Genomic DNA, 12455 nt, shown 5'->3' with positions numbered 1-12455 from the left:
GATAACCATTTGACCTCACTTCCTGAGGTAATTTTATCTTTTATATTTACAGCTTTTGACATTAATCTCTATCAATGCCATTAATGTATATGAATTTCACAATATATAGGTATCACCTACATCTGCATTAACAGATTTAATGTAATACATAATTACTATTTGCATTTTTTATAGTTTGTCTATATTTATTCTACATCTTGAAATATATTTGGCAGGAGGAAATTTTCCATGCTATTTCTGCACATTTTATATATGTTTTTGCCCTGGACTAATTTTTAAAAGATGTTTGTAGAGTTAACATTCTTGGAAAATACAGTAGCTCTCTTTGGATCAGAGAGCAGATTTGTTTCTTGGTCAGTAAAGTAAAGATAATATTTCCCTCCAGAATCTGGCATACAGATTTTCAAAGATTGAATGGATTTATTTACAGATCCTTAGGTTTTCCCTAAACTTGACGTTCTTCATTTGTAATATGGCCTTATTATGTGTATAAAATCTACCTGGAGCTGTTTCTACACTGCCTTCAGAGAAATTGGTGATGTAAGAGGTACCACTGAAAACATGAAACTCATGCTGCCTGCTGACATGTGAGTCAAAATGTCCTTTATGTCTGGAATCTCATGATTTTTATGAGGATGTATGAAACATGGTCATGTAATTTTGTTACTGTACAAGTAGAGTAAAAATCTCAGGACTCTCACCAATTTTGATAAAATAGTTTTTCAAAAAAGAATTCTAAGTTTCTATGTCTGGTTTCCAAGGCTCCCCAAGCAGGAATCAGTGGAATCCAGCCATAACCCAAGTCTCATGATACAATCAGTCTTATGTTACAAAGAAAGCTTATGAGTATTGCTGATAATCAAGTTTGTTCCAAATCAGGTTAGTAGAAGATGGTATATTTGAGCTAGCAATGACCCAGAAACCTTGAAAAGAAACAAAGGTGATAATATACATGAGAGGACAATTTTTGTAGTTTAAAAGTACTGTCCTGTTCCCAGCTTTGACAGAACCCAGTGGAATTAATTCTTTGGCCTCAAGGGCGGCCACAGCAAGCTGGCCCACTTCCAGAAAGCCCAGCAACACTGGTGAGAGTCACTCAGATGACGAAAGCAAATGGCTCATACAATAAACATTCACATCCTCTGTACGCCATGCACCAACATTTACAAAGAATTTATATTTTAATTACTTTGTATGAGTCATTTTAAAAGGTGTCTACTGGAGGAGATTCTTGAATATAGGAATACCAATGTTGAGGCCAGAACCTGGCAGATGGTAAATGTTCAAAACTATCTGTGAATTAACCTGCTGAAACCAACAAAGATAGACGATGCTTCATCATAGCCATTGTGACCGCAAGACAGCCAGTGGTCTATGAGTTTGTCATCCTGTGGTAGCCTGCATGTTACCGGGATGAAGGCAGTTATACTACTGGTACTTCAAACATCAACCGGGTCATCATCTGTAGTCAATATGCTTCAGCAGAGCCCCTTTCTGAGGGACTGGCCATGTAAGAGCTTTCTTTTAACACAGAATATGATCTCACGTAGTGCCGGAAGATGAGATTGAGATTGAAAGGCATGACTAGGGGTCGATGGAACAAAACCTTCTTGCCCTTCATTGGCTGCTTTGGCATGCCTCAACAAGAGGAACCATACAAACACCTTTTTAATATTGGGGATGTGCAGTCAAAATCCCCAAAATGTGGAAGTAGAGTCATCAAAATGTAATGCAAACATGAACTTATTAGGCACTAATTAAGTGTAATTGACTCATATTGGTCATATTAAATCACACTGTCTTCAGGTCCTATGCAAGGAAAGACACATGGACAAGAAATTGTGTTAGATTCATCATTTAAAAAAGACATGTTACGATTTACCCTGATGAATATTCCTGTCTGTAGGCCATAGTTTCCAAATGCTGACAGCAGGTGATTTGTATATAAAATTTGGAAACAAAGAAGAAGTGCCAGCATTTGGTAACTATGGCTTTCATGGTAGAAATGACAATGGAGATTATCCACCTGCCATATTCAAGATAAAGTTTAAATTTAACAAAAGCAAGTCTATAATAGTCTAATGATTAACTTGAGTATATACCAGGTGAACTTAGAAATTTATTCATCAACTCAAGAATAGATTTGATGCATTGAATGCACGACTGAAGATCAGATGGAGTATGAGATGATATCAAAGATATCATACACAAAGAAACAAAAAAGGATATTAAAAATAGAAGAAATGAGGAAAATAATTAAATGAATACTAGAGGAAATGCTGGACTTCGTCTTAATGTAGACAGCTAAAGCAAAAGAAATGATGAAATAGAAGACCTGAAAATGTCTTTTTTCACCTAAAAAGTGAAATTAAAGATGATAAGAGAACAACATATTTAATATCACATATAAGTAAAATTTTCCTGAACATAATTTGTACCAGGGAGATGCAGAAATTCAAGCAAGAATCATATAGAGCTTGTAGAAAGAGGAATCTATTTGTTGATATCAAATAGATCTTTGCTGAAATCAGAGTACACCAGAAAAGAAATGTTTACATGTGTTTCATTGATTATGTAAAGGCATTCCACTGTATGGATCATAGTAAATTGTGGGTAAATTTGAAGAATAGGAATCCCAGAATGCTTAAGGGAATCATTTGAACAGAACAAAGAGAGAGTGAATAGTTTAAACATAGAAAATATGTGTGTCGAGACTGTACGCTCTCACCAGACTTCCTCCATCAGTATGATGAAGACATGCTCTGAGAAACAGTCCTCTAAGGATGCTTTGATGTCAAGATGACAAGGAGGCGCATTAACAACCTGCATCCTGCCAATGACACAACTTGCCTTGCTGAAAGCAAAAAGAACCTGAAGCATGTCTGGAGGAAGATAAAGACTACATACAGTCTTCAGTATAGATTGCACCGCCAAATAAGGGGAAATAGTGCTCAAAGTTGGACCAACAAATAACATTGCAATAAACACAGGAACGACCTCCATTGTACTTTCGATCCACAATCAATGATCATGGAAGTCACATACGGGAATCCCAAAGGCAGAAGCAGTGGGAAAATCCGCTGCAAATAATATCTTTAAAGAGTTAAAAAGCAAAGATGGTTTTTTGAAGACTAAAGTTGCCCTGACTCAAGTCATGGTCTTTTCAATCACTTCTTATGCATATGAAGGCTAGGCAATGAATAAAGTAGATGGAAGGTGAATAGACGCTTTCGAATTATTGTTGTGGAAAATAATAAGTATAGCACAGACTGCTGGATGAAGTACAACCTGAATGATAATTAGAAGTGAGCGTGGCAAGACTTCATCTCATATGCTTTCCACATGGCATCAGGAGGGACCACTTCTTGGAGACGGACATAATGTTTGGTGAAGTAGAGGTGAGAAAGAATAGTGTCAAATGAGACATCTTGACACAGTGGCTCAAACATGACAATGGCTGCGAGGAGGCTACAGAAGCAGGTGGTGGTCTGCTTTCTTGTACTTAGGGTCCCCTGTAGTCCGAACTGACTCAACAGCACCTAATAACAATAACAGCACACAATTGAACAATTCGGTCCTTCAGAAGAACAGTATCACTTCCATCGGTTCAAGCAGTCCTAGGCGACTCACTTTAAGGAAGAGAGATGAGTATTTATGCTCCTGTAAAGATTTATAGCATCCCAACCCCCAGAGAAACCATTCTGCTCCGTCCTATATGGTCCCTATGAATTAGAATAAATTCAATGGCCTCGATTTTTTTAAGAACATGGAAGAAATTAGTTTAATTTAAGGGACATAAAAAAGGATGTATAACTAAATAGAAAGATTTGGAAAGGGTTTTCTCCCAAATTTCAAATTCCCCTATGTAATTAAAAGAAGAGAGAGAGAGAGAGAGAGAGAGAGAGAGAAATAGAGATAGCATCTGGTCACCTCATGGGTGTGAATCTGTTCTAGCATGAACCTATGTTGAATGGGCTGTTCAAAAGTTGCTTTAAGGATATTGATAAGACCTGGAATCAACTGCATTCCTTCAGACTGTGCTTTGCTTTATGAATTTGAAAACTTAAGGGAATCTTGTCATTCTACTACCAAGGTGTGGGAAACAGAAGGATTTCTCCCAAGCTGTCTCCCCCAAATATATGCCAAACTTAGCTGCTTGCGAATGACTATACACTTGGAGGTCATCAGAAGTAGGCCAGGGGTTATTCTCCCTGAGAGCTATCAGCCATCTAGAGCAAGCAGTCACCACTGTTTATCCCACAACAAGGAGGGCTCACTCCCTTCTGATAAGGATAGTAGTTGTCTGTTTCCTTGTAGGAGACCCCAGAGAAGTCAAACCTGCCCCAGGATGACCAAGGTTAGGCTGCCATCCTAAATCTAGGATATGCCCATCTGTCACATGTATGCCCCCAATCCCTCCTCTTCCTATTGCGTGTACGTCCCTAGACCACCCCCTCTCATTACTGTATTACCTGTAGCACAGCCCTTCCTGTGACTTATGTCCTCACCTGTAATTAGGGGGATTGCATGTCTCCAGAGAAGATAAAAGCCTGGGCTGGCATTAAAGATTCTCTCTCTCCCTCCATGTGAACCACCAAGCCGGGCCGAGGTGAGCATGCTACTATGAAGTGTCTGACTCCATTTATTTCAATACTTCTATCTCTCATGCTCTCTATAACTTTACTATGATCTCTACTTATTATCACTATACAATTGAACCTACCACACCCGTAATGATGTGTTAAGGGCAGGCTTCCCCTGACACCAAAGAAAATTCTAATAAAAATAGTATTACATGATCACTCAAAAAAAACCTGAAAAAGTAAATATACTTTTAAATTTTAACTAACTCTAAAACAAAACAAAATGAATCATGCTGTGGCTGGCTAAAAAAATAAAAAAACATAATAAATTCTCATATAGATAGAGGAAAACCCTAAATGTTTGCTGTGAAAGCACCGAGTTCTGAAGGTCAACTCATTGTTCACGCTAAAATATTGCAAAAGGAAATTCTCATCACTTCTTTTTCTTCGGCAAAGAGTACTGGAATTCCTCCTGGTCGTGAAGTTTATTGAAGTTAAGGAAGAGACACCACTAATACTACTAACTCTACTGAGTCTGTAGAACACGTCACAGTTACCGCTAAGCTCAGCAGATGGACACAATCCACGCCCTATAGTTTAACATAATACACTATGGTGCCTGTGTGGGGTCAAGGCTCAGCACTTTGCCATTTCTCTCTTCAACACGCTGCGGTGAATTATTCTTAACAATTTCCTCTTTACTTGTTTTTATGATATCTTACTATAGACTCTAATAATTATGCTTCCTCATTTTTCTATTGCCCTAAATGTCTCAATTTGTGACATTTATGTTTAAGATATTACTTCTTTTTCTTTTGCCTTTTTGAATTTCTATCTTATTTAGTGTTTCTTTACTTGAGCAGGGTGAGAAAAGAATCTCATGGAAAATTTGAAGCTGCGGTTGATTAGGTGCCCTGAAGTGAGCTCGACTCTACAAGAAGACCGTGTGAAAGATGTTTCCCTGTGTTCTGAGTTTTCTTCTTTAGAGCACAGCAAGGTGACCTCTCACTCAATAGACTGATCTTCTGGGTAGCCGCCCTAAGTTGTATATAATCTCTGTGAGTTCTTTCCCACAGAGGACATAAATATTAATCTGGATGGGGCTTCTAACATTCCAGTGTCTTAAACTTTTTACTACACATTTTATTGCACATATCTTACAACATAAGGCTTGTCACCGCCGAGCAGATCAACGGCTCGGCCACAGCGGAGCAGTGTTTCTGACAGAGGAAGACATTTAGTGTCTCAGGGGGTGAAGAGGTCACAGAGTACCTCTGACACATAAGTGTGCAATGCAAACCCATGTTTCTGAAATGCTTATGTTGCTCTCTTGTGAGGAAGGCACATTAAAAAAAATTCGATATATTTTTGTCAGGCTCCCAAAGATGTCCTTCTGGAATCACTGCCTCATTATTCCAGACAAATGATCCTGCTGCTTTTCTTATTGTTTGTTAGGGTTTCCATAGCGACTATCACTCCTTTGGAGCCCAACATACATTCCTAGGATTGTCCAGGTGCTCACCTGCCCATTTATTTGTTTGTGATTTTTCTTCTTTTCGACAAAGAAGTCAAATAAATACAAAACTCACTGAGCAATCGGTCGATTTGCTTGTGATGTACTTGGAAATAAAGTTCCAGTTACTATGTACATGAGACCCCGTTTCTCATGAGAGGGTTTAACCATGGCACACAAGATTTACAAAGACGCAGAATCCGTCCTACTCTCATTCTGGGACCCTTCCAATCAAAGCATTAGAAGCCATCCTTAAGCAAGTAGCATTCCAATATTGTTCTACTGCACGCACGCTTCTGCTGGCCCAGTCTTTCATTGCTAGCTCACTTTGAAGGAATCCTTGCTGTTCAGTCCTGGCCTGACCATCTGTCAATGAGTTTCTGTTCATTTTATGTCAATTGAATGGAAACAATGAAAATCAAGAGAATCGTTCCTCATTGGTTTCAATATATCTCTTTGTTTTCCTGAGAGTCTCCTATTACCCTGCTAACCCAGTTGACACCAAGTTTATATGATTATAATCTATCGTGCTATCAATCTTGCCAAAAGTGGCACAAACATGTGGCATTGTTTAGTTGAACAAATTTAGATAAATGGTATTTATTGTGCCCCTTTATTGAATTCAGTTTGCCTCATCTGAATCATTGATATTAGCAAGAGACCAATTATCTGAGATCAAAAAGCCCTCTAAACTTTGATCACATTTGTACAACTATGATAGTGCGTTTTAGAACAGCAGCTAGTTCAGTATAGCATGGCTTTATTAGGAAAAAAATCACCCCAACTTTTATTTATACAGAGATAGTTAGTGATAGCCAGGGTTACTTAAAAGTAAATACTTCATATGTTCTCATGCTTTTTTCACAGTTCAGCCTGTCAGTCTGAATAATTGCAAGAGCGTACTCTGGGACAGAGTTCCTTTTTACAATAACTACGAGTGGCTTCCAAGAAACTAGTGAATAGATTTTGTTTGTTTTATTTGGTGCTATGACAATGAAGGAAAAACTATATAATGTGTGGGACGAAAGATCAAAAGACAAAAGGATGAGAGACTGGTTGTCTTTACTGGGAAAAAAAAAAGCACTTAATACCCATACTTGGAGTGTGATATAGTGACCAGGTCACTACTAATATAAGTAATATATGCATTGCTTAAGTAAATTTATTCTTTTGCAACTTCAAACTTGAGTAGAGGTGAAATCCTGTAAAATGCATGTGAAGGACAGACTTGTTAAAATAACCAACATCTCACGGCCAGTCCCATTTGTCCATCAGTGTCATGCTGAACAGCTTTCAGTGTGACTTGCAGACCAAGCTGAGCCAGGTAGAAAGGGTTAATAATTTACTTTCAAAAACGAGCCTGTCAAATCCACCAAGATCATAGAGGTTTGAAATGAACTAGTTACATGGAATGCCACTGGCCTGGCAGCTTTGCATTCCCTTGTGCATGGGCCACCTTGGATCAGGAACATTTGGCTAAAGTTAACAGCAAGTGCAATAAAGCAAAAGGACATTTGCAAATGAACTACATAAGAGAGCAGCTAATGGAATTCTGAGCAGTAGCATTTAGTTGCAAGTAAGGGAACTCATACCATTTTTTTGGTGAGAAACAAACAAACAACCCCCCCATAAAAAAAACACACACAAAAACGGTATGAAATGTGTCACTTCCGGTATTACGAGTGAAAGCCTCTTGCTCTGCTCCTGCTGAGTCCTCCAAACTAGAAGAGGCACCTGTGTGACACCACCATGGACCTTCCAGTCTATATTTCAATGACAATGAAATCATGATTTCCACCCGAGAGTCGAGATCATATGGTTAAAAAAATCATAAAACCCTTATTAAACAGAGATATGTAAATGTGAAGCTATAGTTTCTTGATGAAACCTCTTCCTATGTCTATGTATTTCTAAAAGCAGTGTTCCCATTGTTTAAATGCTTTCCTGAAGAATCCTGCACTCTTTGATTTGTACTATGCCATTTTGGCATCCTTGAAGGTCTCAAACTGTGCTGTTTCCATAGGCTTTGAATCTGGGGAATTTTGTAAAAAAGACATTTCAAAGGGTAGTAGCGGGAGCTGTAGGGTAGAAGGGATACGGTTTTCCAATGAAATGTATGTTGGACAGACCTTGCTCGTCTTCTGGAATGTGAGCTATATTGTCTGATAGGAAAGAAAGAGAAAGGAAACAAGATGAACCTCAGTGTAAATTATTTTCGTTGAATGTATTATTGGGAAGGCACCTAAAGAGACTCTCATACGTGTATCACTGAGAAAGCGTGTCTGGATCACTCATGTTTAAAAAAATATTTTGTTTGGAATACACCTGTGCACATATGAACCAGAACCTTAGTAGCAATATTTCCATGCAAGCAAAAAAATGACAGATTGTGTCATAATCAAGCAATCATTCGTTGTTATTATCTATTGTCATTTTATTGGAGGCAGGAAGACTGTAGGTGAAAATGAGAAGTCAATGCCCACAGTAAGGATTTACTGAAGTTATAATGGACTCTTGACAACATTTTCTTTTCTTTTTATTTGTACTTTATATAGTTTCTTTATATTTGTATTTTTGCCCTTAATTCTGCTTATTTCAGTTCATTTTATATTTGATATTTTATTTATCATCAGTTTTATTTATTTTCATTTTTAGAATTGGCTTTTCTCCATGAGTCTATTTTTGTAGGTATGGATATGGATATATTGACACAAAAGAAGTACACAAGCTTTTATGGTGCATAGCAATGATGAAAGTAGGAAAAATAATTGCAAGGTCATCATCCGCATAATTATGATCCACATAATTAAAAATGTAAAACTGCTGAGAAAATCTCTCGCTTAAAATGCCGTATAGAGAACAATCACTCACTCACTGCCCTCACATAGCTTTTGAGCTATAGCAACTCTATGGGGCAGGGGAGAGCGTCCCCTGTGGGTTTCTGAGACTGTCGCTCCTCTTGGGAACAGCAAAGGCCATCCTTCTCCTGCAAAGGTCCTGGTGGTTTCCGACTGCTGACCTGGCAGGTAGCAGCTCAGTGTACACCCCTGACATCACCAGGACTCCTGAGAGATTAGTGACTGATGAACAGTGCTCCCACCAACTGCTTAAGAAACCTCATCAGAATCTTGGGAGTTACATCGCTTGACCACTCTCTTGACACTATTTTAAGAAAATGCAGATATTTTTTCGTGGCAACTATGCGTCGATATAAAGTCTGAATCATCATCCTGTAAATGTTGTCACTGAAAATCACAAAAGGCTGTTCAGCTTTCAGTCGGAAGAGCGCCCCTGTTCTCCTCGCACACTGAATGTAAGGTCTGTCCCAAGCAGAAAAGGAGTTGCCTCCTACACTGTGATCTTGAGAGGGGTATTTGAGTAGTGGGAGTGTGAGGGATTGAAAGATAAACAAAAGAAAAGAAACAAATAAAACCGAGATGAGGCATGATAGAAATCTAAGTGAGTTCTATTTGTGCACATATGTACGTGTGGGAGCACACGCTATTGAAAATGCCGATTCGTCAGCTATGCATTTATTCCGTTTTAGCAATTAAATACAGTTTTGACAAATCCCTGGTGCAGATTGAGGAGTAGGCGAACAAATATGCAAATAAACTGTACATTTTCATTTAAAAGACCCAAAATCCTAAGGCAAGCAACTAGACATTTATATTTTTTAAGGCAATGCTTAAAGGAAGACTATACATTTTAATAACTTTTCTGGTAAAAAAATAAATGACAATAAGAATGACAAATGTTTCATTTTGAACAACCAAAAGCAAAGATTTATCTGATGATTAGAAGAAAGAATAGCTGTGAATATATATTTTCATAAAGAAATTATTTGTGGACAATTATTAAAACAGCTCCCCTCTAAAAAAAAGTAAAACCTTGGTCAGATAGGTAGAAGTCACATTTTTTTTAATGCTAAGATAACATATTTTTACAGAATGGAAGTAAACAATGGTTCTAGAATTTTGAGAAATAATTTTGCTTGATTGAGCCAAGATTTAACATTATTGCCATTCATGTTTAAATATAAAAGAAGCATACTTGGAATCTACAAAATGCAACAATGTTTTTCAGTAAAATGCTCTTTAAGAAGTCACTTCAAGTCATACCCATTTCCCTTACACACCAATGAAAATTAATCAATGAGCAAAAGGAATCATGTAGCTTAAGAATAAGAGTATTTAGTAACACTAACCATGATATTCACAAATTCTACAAAGAAAATTGATTAACAAAGTAACTTGAAGTGCCAATGATTTTTCTGTAGGGAAGAGAGTTGCCGTTTGATGATTCAAAGTAAGTGTTCATGGTATATTACCATTAAACTATATTATGGGATAAGGGTTGTGCATTCAGTTGTCACAATACAATAATTTAAGAAATAAATACTGACTATTCCACTTTTCAAAGATCACAACTTTGAAAAATAATTAACTCACAATTTTGAATAATAAAATGAGATAGTAAAAATATATTTCTGATATGTTTATTGATGAAAGGATTAATGAAAAAGCATGGCAATTTATTATAAAATGCCACACACATAATATATGTCTGATAAATGTTCTCTATTTTCTTCATAATTATCACTAATAAAATAATAATGTACTATGATATCAGTTATTTTGAATATAGAAAATATGATATATTTAAAGTATATATAAATATTATATAGTTCTCAAATGTTGCAACTTAGTAATCAGTATTGTAATGTCTTATTCCATTGATTTACGACAAGTAAAATTTTACAGATGTTGAAGTCCATTTATTCTATTTATTTATCTTTTCTTCTTCAGCACAATCAAGCATTATAAATGATGAAAAATATATATACACTTATTTAATGATACAAGGTAAAATCATTTTGAATCCTATGTATAGCAGGTTATATAAGCATAAAATTGTTGCTATCATTTCCTTCAGGGTCAAAGTATCTGTACCTAATTGTTTTTTACTAAAGTATAAATCATGACAGAATATTCTGAACACTTCACTGTTACACCTATCTGCCAATCACAAGTTAATTATTTGCAATCTAGGAATTATTATGTCAAAGTAATTATCTAAATTTCTCTTTCCAATTTTTATTTTTAATTCTTTTGGATTCATCTACTTCTCATGTATATGGGGTAACTTACAAATAATACGTTAAACAACAACAAAAAAGAAACTTACAAGTGCAAGTTGTTCCATTTTCGTCCAAAAGTTGATTATCCGCACAAGCACACACTCTGCCTCCTGGAATGGCCAAGCAGAGGGTACTGCATCCGCCATTATTTCCTCTGCACATGTTGTCACCTGCAAGAAGAGGCAAGCAAATGGGTAAGGGAACTGCAATACCATTCAAACTTTAGTACTTCAGGTTCATTTTCTTTTTTTCAGTTATTTCAATCATAAATATGTATCTGTCTAGATTACTGTAAACCACAGTCAACTAGATGCTAACAATTGCATTCATATGTAATATACACATATATACAATGTGCTCGATGATAGAGTCAGAGTGTGAGTGGAATGCTAAATAGATTTGGATATGTCTGAAATTATAATTTTTCAATATTTGAAATCCCCCCAACAGGTTTTTTGGTTTACAATTCACATATCATACAAATCAATCGTTCAATTACATCAGGGAGAGTGTACAATCATCACCGCAGTCAGTTTGAGACCATTTTATTCAATCTTGAACTTGTCATTATTGGTTTCCCGCCCTTGCCCCCCGCCTCTCTTGCCACACTCGCAAGGAACTATTAGTCCAACGACTCTCTCTATAGAACTACTTATCCTGAATTTCATATAAAGAAAAACATTTTAAAAAACTAACAGCAAAATAACAATAACAACCAAACCACTGCTGTTGCGTAGATTGCAACTCAATGATCTTACGGGGCAGCTTAGAACTGCAAAGCTTCCCGGAAGCAGATGCCTCCTCTGTTTTCCTGCTGAGCAGCTGTCTCTCTCACTGCCATGGTCAATGCTGACGCATGGTGGCCCCAGTGGGTTTCTGAAGCTGGGCTGTTGACAGGAGTAGAAAGCCCATTCTTTTGGCTGGTGACTTCAAACAACAGAGCATGCATATCATAGCACAACCACTCCACCCCAGAACTTCTTGCAGAGCAGCTAGACTGCTCAACATACTGAACTGCTGCTTATCTGCTTAGAGGTTGCCTAGAGGGAATCTATTTGCAGGCAATAGGTCATGGATAATAAGAGGAATAAATATGCATGTTGAAGAAGACAAAGATGTTTTTCAGGAGAGAGGAGAAAAGAGAGAGAAAGGAAAAAGAGAGAAAGAGGGAGAGAGAGAAAGGGAAAGAGAGAGAGAGAGAGAGAGAGAGAGAGAGAGA

At 37.1% G+C, this 12455-nt stretch overlaps 1 protein-coding gene across 1 annotated transcript in view; it reads right to left on the bottom strand.

The window, feature by feature from the left end:
* The window catches only part of LRP1B (LDL receptor related protein 1B), a 1653255-nt gene that overhangs the window by 784981 nt on the left and 855819 nt on the right, over positions 1-12455 (bottom strand). Inside the window, exon 15 of the mRNA XM_075529151.1 lies at positions 11284-11406. Coding sequence (XP_075385266.1) covers positions 11284-11406 — 123 coding nt within the window. The remainder of the gene's footprint in view (positions 1-11283; positions 11407-12455) is intronic.

The sequence above is a fragment of the Tenrec ecaudatus genome, chromosome 13 (genome assembly GCF_050624435.1).
Source record: "Tenrec ecaudatus isolate mTenEca1 chromosome 13, mTenEca1.hap1, whole genome shotgun sequence".
NCBI classification, from domain to species: Eukaryota; Metazoa; Chordata; class Mammalia; order Afrosoricida; family Tenrecidae; genus Tenrec; species Tenrec ecaudatus.
The sequence above is the reverse complement of the archived record's forward strand: the minus strand, read 5'-3'. Positions and strand labels throughout refer to the sequence as shown.